This window comes from Aquarana catesbeiana, linkage group LG13, assembly GCF_042186555.1.
Source record: "Aquarana catesbeiana isolate 2022-GZ linkage group LG13, ASM4218655v1, whole genome shotgun sequence".
In the NCBI taxonomy this organism is placed as follows: domain Eukaryota; kingdom Metazoa; phylum Chordata; class Amphibia; order Anura; family Ranidae; genus Aquarana; species Aquarana catesbeiana.
Window position 1 is genome coordinate 46,954,445 of NC_133336.1, and position 14,371 is coordinate 46,968,815.

Below are 14,371 nucleotides of genomic sequence, written 5' to 3' on the forward strand. Positions count from 1 at the left end.
TCTAGTTTCTGAAATTTAAACTAGTTCCATATATAAGGAATGGTAAGCTGCAACTTTTGTTTTTGAGGTAAAAAAAAATAAATAAAATTGAAGGACATACCAAAAACTGCTAAATTTAGTCTAGATATCTAGCCTTCAAAGTGCTTCGGTCATGAAAGGATGAAATAAACTGTTGTGACACATTTAATAATTTTAGCCATACACCATAAATACATATAAATCTTTTCTCTTTAATGTTGGCGGCAGATTAGTAAATGTTTGCCAGATATGTGCACAGAATAGATATTTTGTTCAGAGAATATAATATGAGCAGCGCTGGCTGGCACAAATACAGGTAACCATTAATCTGAAAAATCAGCAAAAACTGCTTTGACGCATAAAATCTGTATAAACCTGCTACGTAGCACATGTACAGTGCATAAAAAAAAATATATATATTTGTTCAGCAAAAAAGGGTACATAAGCAAGTTCTTCCCACTTAAGAACCCGAATCTGAAAATAAAGAGCTTTGCAGACAAAGAGCAATGTGCAAGAGTCCAGTAGCTCATGGTAAGCATTTGTAAATTGCTGGATCTAGATTATTCAGACCAGACTGGTTGCCATGAGTTCCTGTACTCTGCTACCTCATTTAACACCATGGTGTTAATGCACTACAGGTGCTCTGGAACTTCATGCCCGTCTTGCCAGTGACCCAAGACCTTATTGTTAAGCCCTTTTCGCAGCAGGGGCAGCAGCTTTGACATCCTCAACAGTATCTCTGGGTTCGTTGGGTGGTGGGATCTTCAAGTCAGAGGGCTCTACCCCCCAGATGTCCCGGGCATATTCCTTGATGGTTCTATCACTAGAGAACTTCCCAGATGCTGCAATGTTCTTGATGACAACTTTGGTCCATTCTTTTGGATTCTAGGAGCATAAAAATATCAAGTATAAACCCAAAATACAGAGTAACATTCCTGCAGTTTTAAAAGAAAAAGGCAGCTTAAAAAGTGTTAAACACAAAGTAAAATCAGTCTGTATATGCAGTAAAGCATGCTTGTTCTACTCACTGTGGAACCTTAGGGGTTAAGCCTCTGCATTGTGTAAAAAGGCTGCTTGATCCAGTATGCACAGATCCTCCCCTCCCTGCACTGTCCCCCTAGACAAGTCTGGATAAGGCAGTCTTTGGAGTCAGGCTGCACATGCTCAGTTTGGTGTGTCTTGCTAGAGATTTTTTTGCCCCCTTGGGAGAGTGCATGTGATCAGCACAGGGCTAATCAGCACTGTCCAGACAGAGAGTCAGGAGCCCTGCAGCCTCATTTGACAGCTCAGTGCAGTATAAAAACTCCTCCTACAAGCTTCACCAGGAACTGATAGAAATCACAAGATGGCTGATGAGAAAAGGTATTTAGCAGTTTATGTTTACTAAAATAATTGCATTTCCATGTTCTGTGGGAGACCAGATATAGCATATGCAGGGTCCAGGGTTTAGGAACACTTTAAAACGGACATATAAAAGATTTGCTAAGGTATCAGGAAGACCTAAAAAAAAAAAAAAAAAAAAAAAATATATATAATAATGTTAATTGTGCCAGAGCAGTACGCTAAAAGGGTCTACCTTTGCCTGGCAAAAATAGCAGTGCACTTCCTGGTGTGTAAGGGTGTCTAGGCACGCCTGAGCCTACAGTCTCATAGCTTTAGGCCTCATGCACACTGGACATTTTTACAGCGGCTGTTTTCGGCTTCAAGCGTTATCTGCAGCCAGTAAACTCCCCAGCAATAGGCTGTTATCAGTGTTTGGCAAGGGCATTTTGTGGCTGGAAAAAACCCAGAACCAGTGTGTGAAGAGATTTTCAGCTGTAAAAATGCTCCAACTCTGATAAAAGCTTGAAAACTTGGCTAGTCAGCCTTTATCGGCGTTTGAGCCATAAACTCTTGTGGGATTTTTTTTTTTTTTTTTAAAGCAAAAGAAAAAAAAAAACTGCAAAACTCGTTCTACAGCCAACACTGATGTTTTTCATAATGTCCAGTGTGTCATGAGGCCTTATATCTGCGCAGTGTGAGATTAAAGGCACTGGTGCCTTTGACTGCTAGTCTCAGGAGGTTTGGTGATGTCACTGTTCTGCTCACCGTCCTCCTTCCTGGAAGGTCTGACATGAGGAAGCAAAGCCCTGCCTCTACCAAGAGGACCACCTTCTTGTGCATAGCAAGGCATGAGAAGGTCATACATGAGTAAAAGATCAGCTGCAAGGAAACCGCAGGCAATCAGTTGGTCTGAGTTTTCTGCCTGCCTTTTGTGACACAGCTTCCAGCAGTTATTAATCTGAATCTCTAAAAGAAAAAAATAAAAATGCTTTCTGTGATTGGAGAGGGGAGATCATGCTATTCACCCACCCCTCCCCCATATCACAGAAAAGAATACAAGGCTTTTTCTGAATGGGAGGAGGTGTACAATGTGCAACCTACTATTATCAGTGTACTACAGTTGAAGCTACACATCCCAGCCCAGGACATTTAGTGCTTACAGTACTGGAGGCTGAACAAAAGGGAAAGAAAGTTTAAAATGAATGCAGCAGCCAAACTGGGGTAGCCAGACTTGGAGGTAATTTTTACACTGCAAATTACAAAATTTTTTTTTTTTACCCGACTTCAGCTTTAACCTTTAAGGAACCCCTTTAGAGTTCAGGCAACCCATTAAAATATAATGTTCTGGTTTAAAGCTCATGGTGCGTTATGCCGCGTATACACGAGCCGACTTTGACGGACTAGGTTCGACAGTCTTTGTAGGTCCGCCGGACTTTCAAACGAACGGACTTGCCTACACACGATCACACCAAAGTCCGACGGATTCGTACGTCCGGACTAAAATAAGGAAGTTGATAGCCAATAGCTGCCCTAGCGTTGGTTTTAATCCGTCGGACTAGCATACAGACGAGCGGATTTTTCGACCAGAGTCTAGTCTGTCGGAAAGATTTGAACAATGTTTTATTTCTAGGTCCGTCAGACTTTTGGGGAAAAAAAAAAAAAAAAAAAAAAAAAAACGCTGGAGCCCACACATGATCCAATTATCCGACGGACTCCGGTCCAAGTCTGCCGGAAAGTCCGCTCGTGTGTACGCAGCATAAGTGTTACGTTGCCTGTGAGCACCAGTGCACTAACAGTGGGCATTTGTGTTTGGCGGCAACACTAACATTGCATTGAAGTTCAGTACAAAGATTGACTTATAACCTTGAACTCCAATGGTGTTGTCTAAGCTCCTATCTACTTATGCTTTAGATGCAATTCAATGGAGGCGATGGCTTTACAAGCACTTTAACCCCTTCCATCCTAAGCACTAGAATTATTGCTCTCACTCTAACGATGATGGCGATACCTCACATGTGGTTTGAACACTGTTTACATTTGCGGTCATCACTTACATATGCGTTCGCTTCTGCTAGCGAGCACGGAGGGACGGGGTGCTTTAATTTTTATTTTTTTTGTATACACTGACCCTTTGGGGAAAAAAGAAAAATTCTGATCACTTTTTATTGCCGTCAGAAGGAATGTAAACATCCCTTATGACAGTAATGGCTACGCTTTATGGAGGAATCTGGGGTCTAAAAGTTTGGCTGTTTTGAATACTGTCATTTTAAATTTGGCGCCTTAAAGTCTTCTGTAAACCAAAAGTGATGTCATGACACCGCTTCTGAGTTACTAGATCCGAGACCCAAACAAAGCCAATTCTGGCTTCGTTCGGGTATCTGGGCAGCCAGCGGACGTGCCGGCTGATCGCTCAGGCCTCCCGGTCACGGACATCCCCTCCCGGTGCTTGGGATAACAGCTGAGTGGCTTTTTAGCTGCATCAGTTATCTCAAGAAAGCCAACCACTGGCACAAAAAAAAAAAAAAAAAAAAAAATTATAAATTATATATATTTATTTATTTATTTAATATGTACCAGGGTGATGCGTGCAGCTGTGGGCATCACCCCGGTAAAACCCCTTCAAGCCAAGGCCGCATATTTCTGTACAGTCAGCATAAAGGGGTTACTTTTTTTCCCCCCCTTTTTTATGAAGCCATTTGGCTTTTTTTATTGCCAAATATACATTTTTGCTGCTATTCTCAAGCATAGTTGTCGCCTGCGCTCCCAGCCATCTTGCATATTTACCCGAGAGAGACAAGTTGCTCCTCATCCCACAATGACACAATGGGGATGCCAGAAGTAACATTGGACTGGTCTCAATCCACCCCATGGTACTCAAATTACTTCTTAGTTAACACATTAGTGTGTCACATGGTGCGGCAAAGCATGGCGCCACCCCCCCAAAAATCTTTCCCCATTTTCTGAAGTTGCGCCAAAGATGCAGCATGTGGGACCCGTGCACATTACACAGTCCCCTGCACCCCTTTACATTACACAGCCCCCTTTACATTACACAGCCCCCTGCAGCTATTCCTCCTCCTTCACGTTACACAAACTCCACAGCTCTGCCCCTTCCTACCTTACGCGGGCATGCAGAGCGGGAGGCACAGCAGTGCTGAATAGAGGGCGGAAACTGCTGGAGTTAAAATTTTTTCCTAACAAGCTAGTGATTTGGTTTTTTAGGACCACCTAGCAACCAATCACATGCTGTTAACTTGGAAAGCAAACACCGACAGCTCCCGCCCTCTTTTCAGCGCTGCTGCGTCTCCCACTGTGTGTACAGATGTGTTCTGCTTCCTGCTCTCCGCTCGGTGTTAAGTGACAGCAGAGGCAATCAGGCCCTGGGTGTCACCCCTCTGGTGGGCGTAACCCGTGTGGTCCAGACCCCCATAGAGACGCCACTGAGCGGGGATAACGGACGCCAATGGGTGCAGAGGAATTGGCTGCAATGATGGGCAATCTCAGAATCCCTGGTGACCTCCTGTGGAACCCTTCTTTGTGCTATGCAGAATGTAATCTGAGCAAACTGTGTGTAGGCAAGGGGGAGAAGTGGTCACACATGGGCCCCATCAAAGCTGCACTTTGTGGATGTCATAGGTTACTGACCTTGTACAGAGCGCTGACCCTCTCCTGGCTCTTCACATAAGCTTCATAGTCTGCAAATACTTTAAACCTGAAGAAATGCAGAACATAACATTAGTGGAAACAGTTTATTTCAGCAGTGGAACTGCACACAATGGATGATCTCACATTAAGTTGTGCCGTACATAATCACTTTCCTGGCTAACAGAGGAATCCTTTATATACATGTCCCTTAATTCTTTGCTAAAGCCAAGTCCAATTAGTTACTCACCTATCATGGTTGAAAAGCATGTTGACTATGTCTTTGAAAAGGTCGGGGTTTGTGGGAGAGAAAAAGCCGTTTTGTATCTGGTCAATTACTTTCTTGAGCTCTGGAAGTTTTTCGTAGTAATCTCGCGCATTGTACCTGAAAAAGCGATATTAGAAGGAAATATAAAAATCGGACATTGACACACACACACACACACACACACACACACACTGCTTTGGACCTTTGCTCTAATGTTCAGGGAGGGAAAAAAAAAAAAAAAAAAAAAAACACACACACAACAAAATCACATGAGGATCAGAGGATGGGAGTTTAGCAAGGCAGTGTACAGGAATAGTTTGAATGGCAGCGTACAGGGGGTATAGTTCATAGGGCAGTGTACAGCAATAGTAGGGCACTGTACTGGGGGGTCAGTAGGGCAGAAGACAGGGGTCACCAGTGCCAGGGCACTATAAGCAGCTTTTTCTCCCATCCCTGCAGTGTACACAGCCTGAGCAACAGAAGCGCAGCTTCAGTAACCAGCTACACAGTGTGCAGATTGCAGCAGTGTGTAAGGAATATCTGATTTCATCTAGTGTGTGATGTGTGGGGAGGAGGAGATCTTGTCGCCTGTGCACAGACTTTTCACTGCAGTGATGAAATACGGCCAGGCACAGCAACCCCCCTTGATCCAGCCATGGTGCCCGGGGAGTGGGTGGCAAAATTAAGTGGCTGAGCTATGGTCCAACGGCAAGTTAACATGCCACCGCCCTGTTAGTACTCTGCCACAGTGCAGCAAAAATTTACACCAGAGGTTGCAACTGGTGGACAGTACAGGCAACATGGCCTAGGAGCAGCCAGTCATTGGTTTCTGAAGAGCGATAAATGGTAATTGCTTCTCAGAGGGTAGGCAGTGCCAACCCCAAGTGTAAATCTCATCAGAGAACTTTTCAGGCCAGCGCCTCCTAAAGTTAGGGCAACTGTGTACCATCTTTCCAGCTCAAGAAATGGCACATTGTAGCTAGTACACTGGAATAATTTAGCCATCTCAGCATGCACATCACTTTCTTAATACTTCCATAGAGAGGTCTGTCTCCACACTCTCAAGGTGACAAAAAAAAAAAAGTCTAAAAGTCTATGGCAATGTACTCTTGTACATGGATCTAGGTCCACATAGTGTTGTCAAACAGCCAAGATTGCTATTTTAGTATTCTTTCAAATTATATTTAAAATTTCTTTAACTCCCCTCAGATAAATGGGCATATGATAAGTGGTGTATACATCATGCATTGGAAACACTTAGAACGTACCCCTTTTTGTCCAGCTCAGCTACATCCTCAACTCGCATTCCAAAGATGAACAGGTTCTCCTCTCCGGCCTCCTCTGCCATCTCCACATTGGCACCATCCATGGTACCAATAGTCAGCGCTCCATTCAACATGAACTTCATGTTCCCAGTGCCAGAGGCCTCAGTGCCCGCTGTAGAGATCTGTTCTGACAAGTCTGTGGCCGGGATCACTGTCAATGCAACACAAGAGATTATATTTCTGTAATAATGATGGTTCATCATGAAAACTCCTTAGACTGAGACTCATGCTCAACAATATTTACATTTCAAAAACCCACAACCACAGCCAATTTTGGCTAAAGTGTATCAGAAATAAAATGCGTTCGATTTTTTGTCTGATGCCATTGAGGAAATTTTTCCTCACCTTCTGCCTTTACACGCACATGAAATTTAAATGGCATCCCAGTCTTAGTATGTAGGGTTCAATATTGAGTTGGCCCACCCTTTGCAGCTATAACAGCTTCAACTCTTCTGGGAAGACTGTCCACAAGGTTTAGGAGTGTGTCTATGGGAATGTTTGACCATTCTTCCAGAAGAGCATTTGTGAGGTCAGGCACTCATGTAGGACGAGAAGGTCTGGCTCGCAGTATCCACTCTAATTCATCCCAAAAGGTGTTCTAAATCGGAATGAGGTCAGGACTGTGCAGGAGGAACTCTTAAGGCGTCAACATATGAATAAATTTTGTTCCAATATGACTGGGCACTAGTGCACAAAGCAAGGTCCATAAAGACATGGATGAGTGAGTTTGGAGTGGAGGAACTTGACTGGCCTGTACAGAGTCGTGATCTCAACCCAATAGAATACCTTTGGGATGAATTAGAGCGAAGACTAAGCCAGGCCTTCTCGTCCAACATCAGTGCCTGACATCACAAATGTGCGTCTGAAAGAACGGTCAAACATTCCCATAGACACACCCAAACCTTGTGGACAGCCTTCCCAGAAGAATTGAATCGGTTATAGCTGCAAAGGGTGGGACGCCATTAGTGTGTATATATATATATATATATATATATATATATATATATATATATATATATATATATATATATATATATATATATATATATATATATATATATATATATATATATATATATATACATATATACATATACATACACACACACACACACACATACATACACACACACACACACACACATCCCAATTTTTTTTTTTTTTTTTTAAAGCCTATGGCGTGCATAACACACCCAAAAACTTCACCCGATGCCAAAAAATGTGCATACACAAAGAGTGAAACAAAAAACAAACAAAAAACAAACAGGTACACAAGTGTGCCTTGCCCTGAATCCCCCGGGGCATTAGGCTCCAGATGGGGACAAGGGTACTTACAGTTGGTCCATCTGGCCAAAACCAGACGGACCCCGTTCTCTGGAGGGACTGCCGAAACAGACCCACCCAAGTACTAGGTGAGGCTCCCCCGAAGGAAGACCCCATGAGAGAGGGTGAACCAAGCCAAAAGGCCATGTCCACTCTCTCCCAAGACTTTCAGGGCTGGCCCGAGGACCTGCAACCCTACTCATCACACAGTGCAACAAACCGTGTACAAACACAAAAATACAAAAATGTGACAAACATAGGCTTAATAAATAAAATAAAGTGGGGAAGGAATAAGTGAAGAGGAGAGTGAAAAAGTGGCCATTGTGTAAAACAATGAAAAGGCCCTCCGGCCAGGAATAAAAAATTCCTCTGGTCCCAGCCAAAAGGCCCGGCCCAAGAGGCAGGTGCTAAAAAAAAAAAAAAAAAAAAAAAAAGTGTTCTACGGTGCAGTGACCGTGGTGCCTCAAACCAAAGTGACTCACTCAGTGATTTTTTTTGGCACCCCTGGACTGCCACTCCAGGGGCACATACTCCATAGGCTTTCAGGACCAACCCTGACCCACGACGTAGGCTACAGCCGCCCCCACTTCAAGCAGAAAGGCATGAAGTTCAGGGAGCTTGGTGAGAGCACTTTACCATCAGGCTCCACCATCGCTCCTTCCGAATTACATTCGGGAAATACTAACCACTCTCCCCCCCTCCCAAAGGAGTAGTAAGTGTTCTCTCCCAAATAACTGTCCGTAGCTAGAGCTACCACAATCTAGGCCAGAAGGCCAGGGACCCAACCCTCCGGCCAGACCCAGATGCAGCATCCATCCTCACCGGGAGCACCCTTCCGGACGGCTCAGACTCAACCATCGGCCAGCCCCCAGTATCTGTCAGGCAGCGTGGCATAGTCCCTGCTGAAACCGCCTTTCCAGGCACTATAACACCATTGGAATTGCTGTATCTCCCCTTTGAGAGTAGCACAGCACCTCCTCTGGAAACCGATAAGAACAGATACTACACTTGATCTTAGCCAAAAGGCCGAGAAGGCAGGCATCCCAATACTTTTGGTAATAGTGTATATAAAAACCATTATTAGGAGTTTCAGCCCTTCTCCGCTTTGCTAAAAGGTTTTTATCAGTCTCCTCTCTGCATTAGAGGCTTTCCATTGGTTTTCTGTCCTGAATAGAAGGGGGAAGCTCTCAAATAGAAAGACAGATGGCAAGAAAAAGCCTGACCAGAGGATTTAGCACTTCCTCACTCCATCTAATACCAAGAAAAAGGTTGCTGGAGCTGGGCTTTAAATAAGTGGTCGCCCATAATGCTGTGCTGGCAATCTGGTTATGTAACCTCTAACCCCAGTCTGGAGAACTGACTAATATTACTACCAACTACTGGGCAGGTTCACAGAAGACCTCTGCAGGTAAGGCTGTGACCCCCTCATGTGTATAATGGATGGGTTTGTTATAAATTCTGGCTGGAGTGCATCTTAAAAAAAAAAAAAACACCCCACACCCCTTTCCCTTATGTTCCACTTTTTACGGAAGGGATCTCAAATTGGCGGCCCTCGAGCTGTTGCAGAACTACAAGTCCGATGAGGCATTGCAAGACTGACAGTTATAAGCTTGACTCCCACAGGCAGAGGCATGATGGGACTTGTAGTACTGCAACAGCTGGAGGGCTGCCAGTTTGAGACCCGATTTACGGCTTTCTTCAGCTAAAACGATAAGGAAATGTACTAAAACTGGAGCACACAGAATCTGGTGCAGCTGTGCATTGTAACCAATCAGCTTTCTAACTTCAGCTTGTTAATTTAAGCTTCGACAATAAAACCTGGAAGCCGATTGGTGCAGCTCTGCATAGAAACCAGATTGTGTGTGCTCCAGTTTTAGTAAATCTCTTTTCGATACAAAGAAATAGGCCCTTAAGGAAAGATTTTACTGTGCACAGGTGACTTCCTGTGTGACGATTCTACAAACAGAAGATCCCATCTTCGTAATAACTCTAGGACAAACCTTTTTCTGCCAAAGAGACTCTGTAATTCTCCAGGTAAATGACCTTCAGCTTGTTCCCCACTAATGGGTCATTGTTCACAATCTCCCCCACAGCGGTGATGAGTTTTATGATCATCTTTGCCATGTGATACCCTGGAGCAGCCTGAAATCACAGAACAGTGAACATTGGATTAATATTGCAGATAATGTAACGTACATTTCCTTTTCAGCCATGAGACCAGCATCTCTTTCCATGGGCAGCTAAGGCTAGAGCCAACGCAATTTAGAGAGCCTGTCTAAAGCCTCGTACACACAATCGGGTTTTCCAGAGACAAAAACATCAGACTTTTGTCCAAAGGGCTTTGCCCACGAACTCACCGTCTTGCATACAAACGGCACACAATAGTCGGCCAACAAACACGAACGTAGTGACATACTACGTGGATTTTCAGCTCTTTAGCGCCACCCTTTGGGCACCTTTTACTAATGCTGTGTTTGGTGAGCATTGATTCCGAGCATGCGTGTTTGTACTTTGGAATTGTGTACACGATAGGAAAATCTGACAACAGACCGTTGTCAGCGGAAAATTTACAAGCCTGCCATCCGACAACAATTGTCCGATTGAGTGTACAAACGGTTGGATTTTAGGCCAACAGTCTAACACACAATTCCCGCCGGAAAATCCGATCGTGTGCACGAGGCTTAAGGAACCCTTGTAATACATCTACATTGTTAGGGCTATAAACAAATTGTATATAAAGAATAAAATGCTGAATATCAGAACACACACTGTATCTGGTGACTTAAAGACATTTCATCTGTCAAAAACAAAGCAAACTTTTTTTTTTTTTTTTTGCAGGAACCCCCCCCCCCCCCCCCCCCCACACACACACACACACACACACACACACACACACACACACACTTTTTACTGAAGCATGCATTGCACCCACAATCAGCAGATCATGAGTGCCATGTTGGGCTCCTACAGTCTTCCTGTAGCTTTGTGGCCATATCCCCATATGGGCTCTCAGTTACAAAGCTAGAGGAAGAATGAATGAACTACGAGCATGTTGATCAGTGAGCTCGCAGCCCATTCAAAACTAGAAGTCTGTCCGCCGCAGTGGCAGGCGGTACTTGTATATTTTTTTAATTTACAGAACTCAGCTCTGCCCACACACAGCCATGCGGTTTTCAAGTGACACCAAGGGGGTTATTTACCAAAGGCAAATCCACTTTGCACTGAAAGTGCACTTGGAAGTGCAGTCGCTCTAAATCGAAGAGGTAGATCTGAAATGAGGGGAAGCTCTGCTGATTTTATCATCCAATGATGTGCAAGCTAAAATGCCGTTTTTATTTTCCTTGCATGTCCCCCTCGGATCTACAGCGACTGCACTTCCAAGTGCAAAGTGGAGTTTCCTTTAGTAAATAAACCCCCCCCCCCCCCCCCCAAGTGCAATGATCCCCACCTGCAGTTACAAACAGAAGGTGCCAGAATACGGGTGTAACATGAAACATGCTCCTAAAAAGGTGAACCTAGCCTTTAAAGCATTTTATCTGCGATTGGGAAAGTCATCTTGGGTGCACTCAGTATCATACTAGGGCCAATTTGAGACAGTATCCAATTACCAAATTTAGTTTTGGATAGAGTATTTAGGCATCGTTGCTGGGGACCCCCTTTGTATATTACCTTGCCTATGTGCAGCCTTCTCCTTTTTGCCAATTCCAAATAGATCTGAATGGCTATAGGATCTTATTGCCTTACACACAACCATCCTATAGAGCTTTTGGGCAAAAAAAAAAAAAAAACAAAAAAAAAAAAAAAAAAAAAAGGGGAAGAATAGATACGAATAGTTTGGAACGCAGATCATTCAAAATTCACACAGACAGGTGGAGTTGTTCTGTGACCAGCTTTTAGCCCGATCGGACTTTGACGGGAAATGTTGGATGACAGGCTGTTGGCGGACAGTCCGACCGTGTGTACGCTCCATCAGACAATTGTTGTTGGACTTTCCACCAACAAATGTTGGATGGCAGTTTTTCAAATTTTCCACGGACAAATGTCTGTTGTCGGACTTTCCGATCGTGTGTACACAAGTCCGTCAGACAAAAGTACAAACACGCATGCTCGGAAGCAGAAGCGGTCGGTCTTGTAAACTAGCATTTGTAATGGAGAATAAAAATTTGTGACATGGCAAATTATGAAATCTCAAAATGCAGCGCATATTCTCTTCTTTAATGGGATAATAATGAAGCTGCTTTGCTGGTGATACTGATGGAGTTATTGGAAACTAATTTTCAAAGGCTTTTTTTTCCAGTGATAAAGAATATTATGTTTTTTATTTTTTTTTTATTTGTGCAAGTTACCACAACACCATTATCCCATAGTTTATAAGATCAAAGATACAACTATGTTGATGTCCCTTGTCAGTTTTACATACATTTTTAAAAAATACAAAAATTGTAACTGCCAACTCCCAAACTGTCATTTGAAGTATAACACATAGCCAAGTATTATTCTCCACAATTTTTTAATTGTGCATTAAAAAAAGAAAACAAACAAATAAAAATTAAACATGCTATCTGCCAATAGAACTTAACCAAAAAGTGCATTCTATGCATCCAAAAATATCACACTGGTGCCATTTGTCATGCAATTTGACAGTTTCAAAACACATGACAAGTCGCACCCCCATTGTCGGCAACGGAACAGTTCAAAGTGCTGTGACTCATGTTAAAGCAACTTTGAAAAAAAGGTTCCTGGCACTACTTTTTTCTGATTTTATTGCAACTTGCAAAGACTTCTGTTAACCACTTGCCGACCGTCTCACGCATATATACGTGAGCAGAGCGGCACGGGCAGGCAAAATCACGTACCTGGTACGTGATTGCCTTCCCGCGGGCGGGGGGTCCGATCGGACCCCCCCCGGTGCCATTGGCGGTCGGCGTTTGGTTGGAAGCGATGAGAGACGAGGGGAGACCATCCGATCGTGGCCCCCCCCTCGCAATCGCTCCCAGCCAATGAGAAACATCCCCTGCCTCTGTATAGTACACAGAGGCAGAGGATGTGATGTCATCTCTCCTCGGCTGGCCAGTTTCCGTTCCAGCGCCGAGGAGAGATGACATGTAAGTGCACCAACACACACACACACACACACACACAGTAGAACATGCCAGGCACACCAAACACCCCCGATCCCCCCCCCCCGATCCCCCCCCAATCACCCCCCCCCCCGTCACAAACTGACACCAAGCAGGTTTTTTTTTTTTTTTTTTCCTGATTACTGCATAGTGTCAGTTTGCGACAGTTACTGTGGTAGGACAGTTAGTATTAGCCCCCTGTAGGTCTAGGGTACCCCCCTAACCCCCCCTAATAAAGTTTTAACCCCTTGATCACCCCCTGTCACCAGTGTCGCTAAGCGATCATTTTTCTGATCGCTGTATTAGTGTCGCTGGTGACGCTAGTTAGGAACGTAAATATTTAGGTTCGCTGTCAGCATTTTATAGCGACAGGGACCCCCATATACTATCTAATAAATGTTTTAACCCCTTGATTGCCCCCTAGTTAACCCTTTCACCACTGATCACCGTATAACTGTTACGGGTGACGCTGGTTAGTTTGTTTATTTTATATAGTGTCAGGGCACCCGCCGTTAATTACCGAATAAAGGTTTAGCCCCCTGATCGCCCCGGCGGTTATATGCGTCGCCCCAGGCAGCGTCAGATTAGCGCCAGTACCGCGAACACCCAGGCACGCACCGTACATGCACCGTACGCCTCCCTTAGTGGGTATAGTATCTGAACGCATCAATATCTGATCAGATCTATACTAGCGTCCCCAGCAGTTTAGGGTTCCAAAAACGCAGTGTTAGTGGGATCAGCCCAGATACCTGCTAGCACCTGCGTTTTGCCCCTCCGCCCGGCCCAGCCCACCCAAGTGCAGTATCGATCGATCACTGTCACTTTTTTTTGTAGCGTTTTGGTGAACTGGCAAGCGCCAGCGGCCTAGTACACCCCGGTCGTAGTCAAACCAGCACTGCAGTAACACTTGGTGACGTGGCGAGTCCCATAAGTGCAGTTCAAGCTGGTGAGGTGGCAAGCACAAGTAGTGTCCCGCTGCCACCAAAAAGACAAACACAGGCCCGTCGTGCCCATAGTGCCCTTCCTGCTGCATTCGCCAATCCTAATTGGGAACCCACCGCTTCTGCAGCGCCCGTACTTCCCCCATTCACATCCCCAACCAAATGCAGTCGGCTGCATGAGAGGCATTTATATGTCCTCCCGAGTACCCCCTACCCAACAACCCCCCCCAAAAAAGATGTGTCTGCAGCAAGCGCGGATATAGACGTGACACCCGCTATTATTGTCCCTCCTGTCCTGACAATCCTGGTCTTTGCATTGGTGAATGTTTTGAACGCTACCATTCACTAGCTGAGTATTAGCGTAGGGTACAGCATTGCACAGACTAGGCACACTTTCACAGGGTCTCCCAA

At 44.5% G+C, this 14,371-nt stretch overlaps 1 protein-coding gene and 1 pseudogene across 1 annotated transcript in view; both read right to left on the reverse strand.

Annotated features, from left to right (window-relative positions):
- Window positions 1-210: 210 nt before the first annotated feature.
- PYGL (glycogen phosphorylase L) overlaps window positions 211-14,371 on the reverse strand; it is a 50,447-nt gene continuing 36,286 nt past the window's right edge. The window contains exons 16-20 of the mRNA XM_073610718.1: window positions 9,900-10,041; window positions 6,520-6,727; window positions 5,234-5,368; window positions 4,987-5,053; window positions 211-903 (exon numbers count right to left, since the gene is read on the reverse strand). Of these exons, the coding sequence (XP_073466819.1) occupies window positions 706-903; window positions 4,987-5,053; window positions 5,234-5,368; window positions 6,520-6,727; window positions 9,900-10,041 (750 nt within the window). The 3' untranslated portion in view covers window positions 211-705. The remainder of the gene's footprint in view (window positions 904-4,986; window positions 5,054-5,233; window positions 5,369-6,519; window positions 6,728-9,899; window positions 10,042-14,371) is intronic.
- Window positions 8,835-8,937, reverse strand: LOC141120756 (U2 spliceosomal RNA; annotated as a pseudogene).